This window comes from Nyctibius grandis, chromosome Z (assembly GCF_013368605.1).
Source record: "Nyctibius grandis isolate bNycGra1 chromosome Z, bNycGra1.pri, whole genome shotgun sequence".
NCBI lineage: Eukaryota > Metazoa > Chordata > Aves > Nyctibiiformes > Nyctibiidae > Nyctibius > Nyctibius grandis.
The window spans coordinates 93,667,702-93,682,581 of NC_090695.1; the positions used below are offsets into that span (position 1 = coordinate 93,667,702).

At 51.2% G+C, this 14,880-nt stretch overlaps 1 protein-coding gene across 1 annotated transcript in view; it reads right to left on the reverse strand.

Annotated features, from left to right (window-relative positions):
- Nucleotides 1-972: 972 nt before the first annotated feature.
- Nucleotides 973-14,880, reverse strand: part of ADAP1 (ArfGAP with dual PH domains 1) — a 54,618-nt gene continuing 40,710 nt past the window's right edge. Inside the window, exons 5-11 of the mRNA XM_068422492.1 lie at nt 10,401-10,513; nt 8,183-8,329; nt 4,923-5,006; nt 2,560-2,622; nt 2,104-2,175; nt 1,429-1,657; nt 973-1,052 (exon numbers count right to left, since the gene is read on the reverse strand). Of these exons, the coding sequence (XP_068278593.1) occupies nt 1,024-1,052; nt 1,429-1,657; nt 2,104-2,175; nt 2,560-2,622; nt 4,923-5,006; nt 8,183-8,329; nt 10,401-10,513 (737 nt within the window). The 3' untranslated portion in view covers nt 973-1,023. The remainder of the gene's footprint in view (nt 1,053-1,428; nt 1,658-2,103; nt 2,176-2,559; nt 2,623-4,922; nt 5,007-8,182; nt 8,330-10,400; nt 10,514-14,880) is intronic.

Sequence of the window (14,880 nt, forward strand, 5' to 3'; positions counted from 1 at the left end):
TGGTTCAAATGACATTTAGTACCACAGGTGTCTTACCAGTGACAGAAGGAATGCATACAGCCGATGAGATGCTCTCATTTACACACACCAACGTACAAAACGCGCCGGACAGGGCGGTGGCTGGGGCTGGGACTTCAGCGGAGGCTAGAAATGTCATTTTTTTGGGGTAAAAATCCAGCACTTGGTGTGCAGGTCCCAGCCTGCCTGACCACAGGAATTACAGTGCTCAACACAGTGCTGAAACGTCACTTCAAGCAGCTTTTTTTTTTTTTTTTGGCAGGGGGAAAAAATCAACAAAAAAAAAAATAAGGGAATTACTGGAGGGGAAAAAAAGTGCAACCACCAGTCTGGAGAAGCAACGTGCTATTGGCTGGAGGGACGTGCCTGCACGGGGGGGCTGGGATGGGCTTTTTATGGCGCCTCAGCAAAACTGCACCGAAAGCTCAACCCACCCCACACCTGGCTCCCAAACTGGGGTAAATAACCCCAGCTGAGGTTATTTACTTGTTATTTACCCTAATGCTGTCAGGAGGCTCAGACACTTCGCACATCACCATGTTGGGGTTTCCAGGTTGGTCCGTCGCATCCTACAAGGCCGTCACCGCTCAGGGGCTCGCTGGGGAAGGGGCTAGTGGAGAGCCAGGGATGCTCATCTCCAGCCCCCAGGGACCAGCTTGTGGGGAAAAGCCCCATCTCCCCCCCCATACCTGCAACCAACAGTCTTTGCCATCCCAGCGAAGCCGGGTGGGACACCCCTTTGAGCAGGCGTGGGGTGACAGGGCCATGGGGACCACGTGGTGCATCCCGAGCCAAATCTCAGGTTGGCTCCACATCTTCTCCGAGATTTCACTGCCACCCTTCTTGGTTTCCAACATGATCAAGTGAATGATGAGGGGAAAGGGAAGTATTATTATTACTGTTATTATTATTATTATTATTATTCATTATTTTTAACATTTCAAATAAAACCATGTTGTGTTGTAAACAGAAGCTCACTCCTCAGGTCTGCCCAGCCAGTCCCAGCTAAGGTTTATGTTTGAAATGGGCTTCCACTGAAAGAAAAAAAAAGAACAGAGAAAATAAAGTTAAGACCAGGACAAGCACTAGCAGGCGGCAACAGCCTCGCCCAAGCCCACCCTGCGGACGGTCCTTGTCTTGCTGATAATCCTTGGGTCCGATTATCCTTATATCTGAGTGACCGATCATCCTTATAGCAGCGTGGACATCACGCCAGAGGTGATGAAGAGGGAAGGATACCATCCTCCTCCTCCCAGCGTGAGTCCCTCTCTGCTTGGACAGGCTTTGCATCCTCCCTGTACGCGGGGGAGCGATGCCACTGCATCCCTGATCCCCCTCCATCCATCCCGACCTCTAACTGACGGAAAATAAAGGGGCCGAGGCCACCCTCCAGCCCTCGCCAGCACACACCTGCGTATTCCTGAGGCAGCATCGGCCGGCTTATAACTTTCTGGAAAGTCGCGATCCACTCCCGCTGGTCGTCCTCTGTCTCGCAGGCGAAGAGGAATTTCCGATCCGGGGTGACGATGGTTATCCCGTGCTGCCAGTGGTTTCCCTGCGTGGATGGCGGGAGCCCTTCCAGGACCTTGTAGCTGTTTTCCTTGCTCCCAATGAAGACTTCCCCTCTAGCAAAGGCGTCCTAGGAGACAGCGGAGCGGTCAGGCAGGCGTGATGGGGAAGGGGAGCTCTGCGTCTTACGCAGACAGGACACGGCTCGCCCCGCACTTCGCCCCATCAGCAAAGTGCAGCAGCCAAGCACCCGAAGCATAAGCCTCCCCACGAAGCCCCACTCCAGTTCCTCCCAGGGGCACCCACGATATGGGACCACCATCAGGAAAAAAATGCAGAAAAATCTGTGGCTGATCCACAGGATTTACAAAGGATTTTTGGTGAGTATTTATGCACAGGGCTGCTGCACGCCGGACGCCAGGCAGATCCACCCAGCAGTGACAGCTCAGTGCCTTCTCGGCTCTCCCACCAGCCTGAACTTCACTGCAGATTATTACTATTACTATTATTATTATTACCACTATTATTATTATTGCAGATAATTCCCAACAGACAGCCCAGGCACCTTCATCTTACCAGGGGATCTTTGAAATACATGAGCCGTCGGTCATCCATGGTGAACCATCGCTTCTTGAATCCCTCTGTTTGCTGAAGAGTCAAAAAAATGCCAGATTACACACAAAAGCAGCGCAGCTCCTTGCTTACCAGGCATGACGCAGGAGTGCCACGGCCCTCGGAGGAGCCCAGTGGGCTGGGGGAGTTGGGGACAGGCAGCTTCTGGGCCACCACAAGCTCGGTCCAGGCAAGCTACAGCAGGTGGGCTTGCAGGAATGGGCAGTGAGAGGGTTTGTGAAGTGGTTCCAGATTTTGTTACTGTTTGTTTCCAGGTGGGGAAGGTGTATTAATGCATTCACGGCGTTAAGGCTTTGCCTCTCCAGCAAGGGTGGGTTTGTGCCAACAGCGAACCCTTCGCAGCCCTGTACAGAGCAAGACCCGTGTCTAGAGGGATTGCAGGAACTCTTTGTGTCCTACCTTTGGCCCCGTTTTCTCCATGTACCCTTCCTTCAGGTAGTTTCTGGAAAGCTTTGGCACCAGCTGGAGCAACCAAAGAAGAGAAAAGAGAGCACAGCGTCAGATGGATGGAGCTGGGGGGTCACCGGGCACACGGGGCAGGGCTGGGGGGTCATTAGGAGGAAAGCCCACACCAAGCTCGCCCTCAGCCCCGAGCCCACCCGACGGCTCTGGCTGAACCCTTCGGTCCCACGTCTCCAAAGCACTCAGAAGAGGTGGGCGCAGAAACACAGAGCGTCTGTAAGCGCTTCACCAGCAAAGCCACCAGCCTCCCAGAGAAGCCCTCGGGCCAAACCCCACTTCACCGGTGAGCTCCAGCGATGCGTCTCCTCCAGCAGACACAGCGGGAGCTCCTCACGCAAGCCCTGAAGTACAATTTGCCTGTAAAACCCCACTAACACACGCTGCCTGTGCTCTCCCTTTCCTGCAGAGATTGCTGACAACAGCTACCAGCGCCGGGGGTATTTTTACTGCTGTTTAGATCTTTGCAGATGCCTCTGAAATGCTCTTGAAAGATGACGAGTCTCACCAGAAATGGGGCCGCCGAGCCTGGCCATGTGCCACTCTGTCTCCCCGCCCCTGCTCCTGCCTTTCATTTAGACAGGTTATTAATGGCTCCTGCAACACCTAACCTTGCCTACCAGCAGTGCCGGTCGAGCAGGCGCATGCTTGTAGGGCAAAGACACCCCAAAATACAACAGCCCAAACAATCACACAGCTGTTCTGCAGCAGCCGGGAGCATCTTTGTCTTGGATGCTTCATCGTGGGCAGCAAAGGGCTCTGCAGCGTTCATAGCCCCCGTATTTGGCCCCAGGACCCTTTGCTAAGCAAGGAGGTCATCACCCTCAGCTCAGAGAGGTTCCTCCACCCTGCAGATGTGTCCCCGAAGCATCCTTAGGAGACCTCACTCCCTGGGAGCTGCAGAGGCAGCATGGGCATCCTTAGGGGGGTGTGAGCAATTTATGCCTCTCTACTGCATTTAACCTGGCTCCTGTTTAAATTTAACACCTTTTCATCTCTCTGGCAGGGAAAAGGAACCATAAATTAGATGCAAATGATGGCTACACCCAGGGCTGAGCTACCTCGCATACATAGTGCGGTCTACGCAGAGTTGTCCCCAAGCTGAATGCTCCGAGGGGTTGTGCTCGTAAATTAAACCTCACTAAACGTTACACTCCTCTGTTTTCCCCCAAAGAATAATTGATGAGAAGGGGATGATAAGTAAAAATAGAAATAGCTTATCTCCCACCGACACTGTCAGGGGCTGAGCATATAAACCCTCTCACCAACTGCTGGACAAATGACAACTCTGTTAAGGTCTGTGGGGTTTTTTGGGGCAATTCGTGAAACTTTAACAGAAGTAGAGGATATGGAGAGGGGGAGAAGTGACCATAGAAAGCACACGCTGCACAGCGACTGCACTTACGCCTTTTCGTATTTGCCCACCTTAACTTCTTAGCAGAAAATGGCCTCGAGTCCCCCGTGCCAGGGATCACCAGCCATGGGACTCTTTCCTCTCTCCTCCCCTCACCCTCCCCAGGGATTAGGATGATTTGGGGCAGCTGATGTCAGTGTGTGGGTCCGAGAGAAAGGTTTTGGCTCTGGGGTCCCTCGGGGCACACGGGAGCCGTGGGTCAGAGCCACCCTGCAGCCCAGAGCCGGCCCTGGACCCTCCCAGGTAATTAACAGAGGGCAGGTAATGCAATTAGATACCAAAACCTACAAAGTCAAGGAGGTAACAGAGAGTAACCACCACCAACCACTGGTGACGTTACACCCCAACTGCAGCGTGACTGCGACAAGAGGCCCTTACAGTCAGCTTGCGCTAACCCTGCCTCTGGTATTATGTTAGCAGAAGATAACGCAATTAGCAGCTCCAGCTCCCGGAAAATACAAGACAGAGATTCATAAGACAGGCTGCACTGGTCTGCACGCAAAAACTCATCCCCAGAGGCCTGGGTACAGCACCGACGCTCTTTTTGCCTTCACCTGTTCTACCCTCCAGCCTTTGTTTCAGCTTTTAATATTATGGCAACAACCTTTGGGAAAGACGCTTACGGCTTCTGTACACGTGCCAGCACTGGAGTTACTCATAGGCAGGACTCAGTTTGAGTGTGAACATGTGTGCCCACACACACACACAGCTTCCAGGGCTGGATGTCGGCAACAGGCGCCACACGTGAGCTCTACAGCCCCCCACGATAATTTCAGCCCACTAACTGCAAAACGCTCCGAAGGATCGAGCACTCCCCAAGCCTTCCAGCTTGTTAACAAGATGCTAAAAATGAGCAAGAGGGGAAAAAAAAACCTGCAGGAAAACTCACATCAACATTGCTGGCTCCAGGGAACGCCACTTGTAAGTAATGAAACCGTGCTGCCCGGATGGCGTTGAACCAATCCACTATTTCCTAACAATGAGAAAGAAAAGCAGAGTGAGTGGTGCAGCCTGCACACAAAATAACGTGATCCTGCTGCGTTTCATCTCTCCCATCGCTTTGTCCCAAGTGACAGAGCGCAGTTTAGCAGCAGTCCTAAAAGAAAATAAAATACAGACATAAAAGAGAGCAGCAAACGGGTGAAGGATGGGGAACATCCAGCCACTGTCCCTGGCTTCAAGACACGCACAGAGCTCTGCAGACCCCAGTGAGCACCAAGGGGTTTTCTGCAGAGGGAAGGAGTTAAGGACGTCTCTGAACTGGTGAAACCAGCATCAAATCAGCATTTGTGATAGCGAGCCCGGCGTCGAGTGCGACCCTCTGAGCACCGCTCGGCTCGGGCTGGCTGGGCGCAAAGGCATCCATCAATCATCCACCACTGCCTTTCTTTATACAAACCTGTACCTGTGTATGCAAAGCCAGAAAGCTCCGTTGCTAAAAATTTTCTGTGTGTATAATTACGAACAATGCCACAGACAGAATGAGGAGATTATATCTGATGTATTAAAACAACGTTAAAACGGTCAGGGTTTTCAGATGGGAAGGTGTCACCTCATTAGCTCCTTAGCAGAGATTCCTTTCACTGATTTATGTCTCAGAGAAAGCAGAGAAAATGAATTACTGCCTGCACCTTTGCAAACGGCTTTTCCAGGCTCTCAGCTTCCTCCTGGTCTGCTTGCAGTGCCCCCGCAGACTCCCCCTCCGCATGCCACCTTGGTCTCCCTCCAGTTTCCATCCCGCACCAGAGCCACCTACACTGCTGTGGCAGTCTCAGACTGACAATCCCAGATAAAAATGCAACTTCTTCTCACCGTACCTCCTGCTCATCCATCCCTGGAGCTCAAGCAATGAGCCTTTCAGCTGCTGCCAGTCTATCCCTCATGCCACCTCTTCCCATCCTGAAAGCTCCCGGTGTGGCTCAGGAAAGGAGGAGCACTGAGGAAGAGCATTTTGCTAATTTGTCCAGAAAAGATCCAAAAATCTTGGTTTGCACCCTAAAAGGTGGCCTTTCCTGGAGACTCAGCCCACCTCTGAGCATCCTAAGGGCGATGGTAACCCCAGGGCTGGCAGCAGCACAGCGCAGCTCTCAGAGCTGCTCCTGCCATGGCTTCCAGGAGAAGCCCTGCAGAGGGAGCTTCAGCCCGGGACAGGAGCTCAGGGCGGCGGGGAATCCACTCCTGCAGCTCTCCTACCTCCCGCTGGCTGGCTCAGTACGTCTGGTGGTGGGTAAGTGCTAATAAGGGACTGCAACAACATCCTTTAAAATGGTCAGAACCCAACACCGTCTTGCCCTGCCCCTCCAGGCACTTGGTGTTATTAGAACAACCACATCACAAAAGCACCCAGATATGCCCATTTTGAGCAGGGTGCTGGGGCTGGTTTCAGTCTCTCCTTTGCCTTCAGGACACACCGAGGAGCTGAGGAAGCCACCAGGCTGAGGTCACACAGGAGCTCCATCTCCACCCAAGTCGCATGATGCTGTCCCATCCTGAGAAGCTCTGGGGCCGCAGCACAGTGACCTGCTTTGTCTGTCCGTATTTTATCCCTTTGGGTGCCCTGCTCCAGCTAAAGATGTTGGGATGGCAGGGCTCTCCCCGCTGTTTTAGGGGTTCAATAAGCACACATGGGATTATCCCATCTGAGAGATGAATCCTCTTTCTTCTGGGGTACTGCGGCAGAAGAGCCAAGCAGAGAGCAGCATGCGATGCTCTGGGTTACTGCTGAGCTCCTCAGCAGATAAAAAAAAAAAACAAATCCCACCCTGGTGTCACCAGATTGGTGACAGGATTAGGCGGGGAGGGATCAAACCCCAGAAAGCAGAGCTGGGGCTCTAAATCAGGCCAGAGCGCTTCAGACCAGGGTGAGGCAGCACCTCTGGGCTACAAGGGGACAGCCCGGCGCTGCTGGGGGAGTACGGGGGGAGCAAAGGGCAGCGGGGGACCGCAGGCGAGTCCCGGGGCTGTCTCTGGTCCCAAAGGGTGGCAGCTTACCCCAGGGGTGTGATTGTCTTGCAGCCTTTGCTCAGCTGAAGGGGTAGAACAATTTCAGGGAAGTCAAAAGAAATTCAGCCTGGGTGTTATCAGATGGCATCAGAGCGTGTCCTGCCAAACCACGGACATGAAGCCACAAGAGACCTGCGAGACTGCTCCTTCCACGAGCCCCCAGCAGAAAGCTCAGCATTTTAAACCCAAAAAATCAGTAACAGTAAAACCCTGACTCCGCTCCTCGCAGGCTGGGCTGAGCAGACAACAAATCCCAGCAAACCACAGACACGGGCAGGACGGTGGGACGCAGCTTTCAGAGGAAAGAGCTGCTTCCTCTTATTTCGGTTTAAATTGTGGCCAGGGAGGTACCTGCGAGCGACCCAGCGACGCTTCGCTGCGCTCAAGCAGCATCTGGTGACAAGCGGTGCCTGCTCCGTGCCACGGGACCTGCATATGGCACCAGGCAGAGCGGATGGAGGGGAGGGTAAACGTGGGAGCAGCCCTGCTGGGGCAGCTCCCCGGGACCCTGTGGTGCCGCAGGGTGTGAGGGGCTGGGCAGGCTGAACGGGAGCAGGGGCTGGAGAGGGGCAGCCTGGCTAACGACTGTGTGTGCAGCAGGCAGGAGGCACGCGGGCACAACCACGCTGGGCCGCTTCCTACCGAGCAGCAAGACCTGCCTGGGTTTAGGTGGTCACCATTGCTTTCTTTTTTATAGACAAACATATACATAGAGGGGGAGAGAGAGCCTTCCTTTATATATCCATATACAGCAGCACAGACACAGGCACGCCTTCATTATCATGCGTACGTCTATTATATGCATATATGCACGTGTGTGTGCACGCATATTACACGCACATTTCTGTGCATGTACAAAACCAGGCGATGCCACTAATTAACCCACCCTGACATACTAATTGCCTCCTGCCAGGAGTGCCTGCACTACGCAGGAACCACATCCAGCCTTTGCAGCGCAACCTTCCTGCTTGGAAGCACATGACAAACACGCTCAAAGCTGGTTGTGCATCCCATACCCCCATCCCTCCCACATCCCCCCAGCAGTTCCCAGCTCTGTTAGAGCCTGGTGGGACACAGGCTGGCTCTGAACAGCATCAATCCCCCAGGACTACAACCCAACCCTTCTTTTTGCCTCCGTGCTCTCACCTTGCCATCTTCATGATAGACAAAGATGTTCCTTGTGCTATTGTCCTTCAAGTAAGTGATCTGCAGTCCATGTGGGTTCCCAATTTTTGCAGGCTGGAAAGTCGCATTTAGATGTTCAATCTTCATAATCGCTTTGGGTTCTTTTGCCTGGAAAACACAGCTGAATGAGCAAACATCTGAGAATTGGCTTTCAAACCAGAAAGCAGTTCACTTGGTCAGAAAAAACTCCTGATTGAGGCCATTAGCTAAAAAAACTACTCCCAGCCCAGCAAACTGCCTGGTGACGAGATATCAGAGACTTTGCTTGGGTGGCAACGAGCGCTTTCTGCCAGCCCAGGAGAATGCTAAGCTCTCCTGCAAAATCCAGCAGAGTTCAAGGGGAGAAAGGTTTCAGCCCAGAAGCAAGATGCACAGGCCAGGTCTCATGATAGGATATTGTGCTATGAAGACAAGCATCTTCACCGTGCCTCCTGCCCCAGCCTCTGGTCAACTGTCTCCTGATCCCTAGATCTCCTCCAGCCACTTTACCTAATGATAAGTGACCAGCATTTACACTGGGATAAGCACTATCAAAGAAGAAAGAAAACCATTCAGCCAGGCAAAAAACCCCCACAGACTGCTAACTAAGAGGCCAGGAGGCTTTCTGCATCTTAAGCACTCACAGCCAGTCCATCCTTGCCCAAGAAGATGGAGGATTATCCCCCTTGCCAACATCAGACCTGGGTGCTAGGCTGGCAGGGGGCACCATACCCACGTCTCCATCCTCTCACATGAGCCATTGGCTTCTGTCCCTGCTCCTCCATTTGCCCTCCAAACTGGGAACTTTCTTTCCAGAGGGACAAATATATACATTAAAGCCCATCTCTTGGGTGGGTTAGCCCAATGCTGAGCCTCGATCAGGCCCTCCCAGGCACCAATCCCACCTGCACCCTCTGTGGCAGGTCACTTGAACTTCGTAGCATGGTTTGTCTTCCTACAAAACATCTCCAGAAGTTTACCACCTTTCAGGACTGCACTGAAGTAGGAAGTGTGAATAAAACATCCCAAAAAATAAAGATTATGCTCTTGGTAAGAGCAGTTTTAGGGCACAGACAGGAGCCAGCAGAAGGTCATGCAGTAGTGCTGTGGTCCCCAGCACCACACGGAAGTCCCTGAGCTGGTGGAGATGCAAGCGCCGCTTCGGGAACTTGGGGACTTGCCGTGGACACACAGCTGCTGCGGGTGACCACGGAGGGAAAATCCCAGCAAAGAGGATGCATCTAGACAGCACCGTTCCCACCATGGCTATGGTCAACAACAAAGCAAAGCAGCTTTAAACTACCGGAGCAGTCAATAGCAACTGAATGGGGGCTGCTGGGACTTTCACTTCTCCCTCAGTAACGACTGGCTCTCTCCTGTCCACGAGATGCAATTGCACCACACCAAGCTGAAGGAGATGACAGCACTACCGAAGCTGACCGCCGGGCATGGAGAAGTGTGGCTGGATGTTCCCCTCCTCTGCACGGCGTGGCTCATCATGACACCACGATTGCATCAACTACTTGAGAAAACTGGCTGGTGGCTTGGCCTGGGCTGCTCTCAGCTGTGATGGTCAGGGGAGACTCAAAGGTCAGAGAAAACACCTTGGCTTCCTCCATTACGTGGTGCAGAATACTAGAGCGTCTATCCATTCAGCACAAATGCGATTTTCATGGTAATAGCTTCGTTTCTCACAATAAATGAAATGTGCTTTGGGGAAAAAGACAAATGCTTCCACCGCTTGACGCTGAAACAGAAAACCAGGGGGCTTTTCCTCTGGCTTGCTTGCCATGCCCTGCGAAGGAGGTTTCAGACCCCAGTGATCACTGTGAGGTGGTGATACCTTCATCACAACCCAGCCACAAATATGAAACCCACATCATCTGGATGATGCAGAGCCAGAGCTGAGAAAAACTCCTTTGTTGGTGGTTTAAGAAAAGCCTTATTGACTCAGCAGAGCAGGAATGTGTGAAGTGGCCAGTTAGGGTGTCTCACCAGGACAGCAGTGGTGGACCAAGAGCAAACCCTGCTAAAAGCACTGTTAAGCTGTACCTGGCTCCCTTGTCCTGGAGAGATCAGGGACTCAATGCTTATGAAAACTGTAAAACTATAAATAAAACGGTGGCCTAGGATTTACTTGTTCGAAGATGCTCTTACAGCTGCGATCCCCCATCCACATACAGCAACCCCAAGTACTCACGTCATTTTTGTTGAAGTACTTCAGCGCACCTTCCCTCTCCGATAACACAAATTTTCGGCTTAAGAACTGCCCGTTGTCGCGCCCTCTCTTCCACAGAAATCCTTCTCGGTACCCTGCAGCAGAGAGCAATTGCTGAGAACCAGGAATAAAACGCTGTACTTGAAAAAAGAGATCAGGTAAAGAGCTTCGACTTCAAAACCAAGCAGACCAAATGTGTGGCTAGATTGCTCAAGACATGAACAAAACAGGCCTTCTCCTTCAGAGCTGCTCTTCTCACTCCGCTCTTGCTCTTTTCCAACAGCTCGAGCTTCAGATGTCCCCGCTCCGACACTGCGATGTGGCAGGCAAAGGGGGGTGCCCACCGTGCAGCCTGCGCTGCGATACGGGTGAAGGCTTGAGGAGCAGGGCTGTGTCCCTGCCCCAGCTCCCAGCACCAGGGATGCTGCTCAACTTACTCACCAAGTAGGACATTTGGAGCATGGGAAAGGCAGGCGAAACCTGTCCTCCTGTGCTGATGCTGATTAAAAATTACAAACGGGGTGTGTGCGTGCAGGGAAAGTGGTTCAGGGCAGATGGGTGTATCAGAGCAAGCCACTAATACAGTTTTCACGTGGAAAAAGGGGAAAACACTTGTAGTTCTTCCCACTGACTTCACGGCACTTTGGTTCATAAAGCCACTGAGCCAGACTCGGCATAGTCTCCCCTCGGAGCGGGTCCCTCCAGCCCCCAGGCACCGTGACAACGCAGCCTGGCTGGCCCTGAGGTGCCTCTTCTCTCTATCCCTGGATATCAGCCCCATGGGTTCTTCTTGGGAAGGAGGCTATTCAAATACACGTGCTTCATTTAAAACTCAAAAGAGTCAGAAAGAGAGACAAAAGAATCTAAAATCTTAACTCCTCAAATCAGAAAAGCAATTACAGCTGATCACTGCCAGCACCTCCTGCAGCAGCCACAACACGCAACTTATTTCACAAGAAGTTTAATTGACTCCCTTATTTTAAATGCTTCAAAACAAAGAAACCCCAAGAACTGTTCAATATAAGTTTTGTGAATATTAACAAAGCAGTTTGATGGTCATCTTCCATTTACGTAAGATGTAATTATACAAAAGTTCCACTGAAAAACCGTTCTCTTTCTCTCTTAATTTCACACTTGTTAGATTTTTGTTATTGGCTCTCAGGAGCTAGGATTTTAAAGTTAAAAATTATATGTTTTAAAACAACTTTCAGCTAAGTAACTGAACTTTTTTTTAATACACAAAGTGGCTCTGGACTCAGCGGGCAGCCTCCCCTTCGCCTGCCAGCTACGAACCAGTGGCGTGCAGAAATTCCTCATTCAACCTGCTTTTCCCTCATCCATCCTGATATAGGATTGATTTAAATCACAGGTGAAAAGATGCAGAAAAATCTCTCAGCCAGCTCCTCAACACTGACTCTATAGGTACAAGGGATACAAAATGTTTCCATGCCATTAAAACCTAAAGCAAGAAAAAAAACACGCACAGACACAAACTTAATGATCAGAAAAGATGGGAAGAAAAGAGTGATATCAACAACGGCTAAAGATGCTGACCAAAGGGAAAGGGCCCGTCTAGCTAAATATGCCTTTGCTGATAGTCAAAATACCAGTTTCTGCTGTCTGGACTTACAAAACTCTTAAGTCAAATACTTTCTCCAGATCCTCAGAGAGTCTTTTACTGAACCCCAGGCAAAGCCATTGACGTCTGCCATCCCACAGCCACAGCCAGACGGTGACGCCATGCCACTGTCCACCTAATCCTTCCACCTCCGACCCTCCCCATCCCTCCCGTGCAGGGCAAGCGCTCTGCCCCGTGCTGAGCGTTGTCACCCACGTGTGCTGGCAGCTGGATCCATGTACACCAGCCCTGTAACCCAGAGGACCGATACCAGATGTATCAAGGGAATTACAGGTCTGAAGCTCTTTCTCTGGTCCACCCATCCAGCTTGGAAGAGAATTCCCAAAAGCCATGAGCAGAACTAGCTAATTCAGTCCATTGGCTCAATCCTATCCCAACTGAGGGCTTGCTAGGTACTTTTTCTAGCAGAAAGGCACGGCTAACCCACTGGAGCGCCCTTGCAGTGTCAGAAAGAGAAGAACCCACAGGGAGCAGGATTACCCGAAGCCTGAGCAAGGGGAAGCAGCCAAGAAACCCAGCCAAGGGCAGCCGCATCCGACAGCGGCGCGGGAAAGGCCCAGGCTGATGGAAGGAATTAATTGCCGGGGAATCGAAGCTCTGAGTGATTCAGAGTCAGATGCTGCTACCTGCCAGGCTCGTATCAGCAAAAATGCTACATAACCTATAGTGGGCTGTACACGATGGAGCTGAATAGGAATAACATCCCTGACAGGAGGCAGACAGGTAGTAGGTGATGCTCGGCTGATACATTTATAAAAATGCAAGATTTGCTTAACATGAGGCAGAAATGCTGCTGGGGCTCTGACGGCTGGTGTTTGCTGACTGCTCTCTTGAATGGCAAAACATTAAGCAGCTTTCTCCCAAAGTGTGCTGTTTAGAAACCAAGGACAGGCAGCTTCTGTTTCCCAAAGGGTGATGACTTTTAACGCCAAGCCAGTGGGAGCAACGGGAGAGTAATTCAAAAGCCATTTCTATTCACTCCACTAAATGGCAGAGATGGCTTCAGAGCCTCTCCACCACCTCTCCGTGCCTGACATTTGGGGAACACGAACATCTCGTAGAGGGCTGGACAGAGATGGGTTTGGAGGAAAGGACCTCAGTGTCAGACGAGAAAGAGGAGAGACAATGCGTGGAGGACAGGGACATCTCCAAACGCAGGTGTGGGGTGATGCAGAAGGAAAGGTGATCTTTTCCTTCAGAAACCCCACCTGGGGTTTGCTTGGTTCAGCAGAGCGCTGAGCACACAGAGCTCAGCTCTTGGCAGCTTCACCTCGGAGCAGCTCAGCTCCACGAGTTTTGGCTGTGGGTCTCACCCATTCATTTGAGTGTTTCATTATGAACATCTGAATGGTGAAGGCTGATGCAGGCATTCCTTATTGAAGTTGTTCCCCTCCACAACACATTTTTTTGTGATTTTTCATAATGCTTAAGGGATGAAGAATAAAATTACCCTGCATTTCCCCAAAGAGGACCTCAAATAATTGCAGATCTGTAAAGTCCACCTAACGCTTACTCCTGGCAGATGGGCATCATAACGGTTATATATGAAGAGAGGGAAGCCCAGAGAGGTTTGGTGAGCTGCCCAGGGCAACACTGTAAGCCAGTGTCAGAGTCAGGCTGGAAATCCAGCTCTCCCTGCCCTCTTACATAGGCACATTTCATCACTTTGATCTCTTGCCAACCTTTTGTGGCAAAACACAGTATCCAAATTCCACTCCAAGGAAGAATTAAAATAAAACCCAACATAACACTGTTACCCCTTTCTGTAGTTCACATGCCGGCTCTTCCCAGACCAATCACCTCTGCAAAAGAGTGCCTGGCTGCTCTGACAAAGCCAGCAGCTAATTTCACTCTACTTTGGTACAGATTTTCATAAATCCTTTGCTTGCTTCTTTTCTTTCTTTCTTTGTTCCTCCAGGGATGTTCCTCTGCTCTGCCCAAACCTGCTGCCTGCACCCCTGTCAAGACTGATCAGTGCAAAACACCATGAACTGGACTTGAACTCAACATGAACTCATCCAGGTTCCCCAGGCAAACAGTATGTCAGCAAGACGTGTCCTCAACGTCCTAATCTAAAGGACTGCGAAAACAGCTAGAGACGGTGTTGAGAACCAGAACTGCAGGAGGCTGAACGGGGAAACAGATCCCACACTGGAGGGCATCGGAGTCGGAGAACTAAAACATCTCTTCCTCATCTCTGTGGGCTGCACCACCTTAGCAACAGCTCCGTATTTAGAGATATCTGGCCAAATTCAGACCTTCACAAGAGCTGTTCTGCTTACATTGAAGCAAGAGGACTGCTAGCCCTACACCACTTGCTGATTGATGGTGTTGGACCACACAGCATCATGTCACCAACACGTTTGCTTCCTCTCCCAAGGCACAGAACAAGGGATGCGGATGCCCATCATCATCCCACTTGATCACCAGCACCCAACCATGACTGCAGAAAGGACCACCTGGTGAAGACCTGCTGGAGAGCACCTACGGGCACCCTTTAGAAATATCCCTCTTGCATTGCTCACACTGCTGCTGTTTGGTCATCAAGTTTTCTGCATCACTTCAACTGCCTGCCAAGAAGAAAAACCAATCGCTTGCTTTTGTATGCAGTTCTGGCACAAACCTGCAATTCTTGTAAAAAATCCACCGAGCAGTTATGACAAAGTTAGCCAATGAATGGCACGTAACATAACCTGAAGTCACACAGCCAGAATGGGTATTTTTGGCTCATTACGTACTTTCCAAGGTAAAATGAGGAACTGTCTCTTCCACACTCATTTCATCACTACAGCTAAAACTCTGCGGGGGAAAGAAAACACGGTC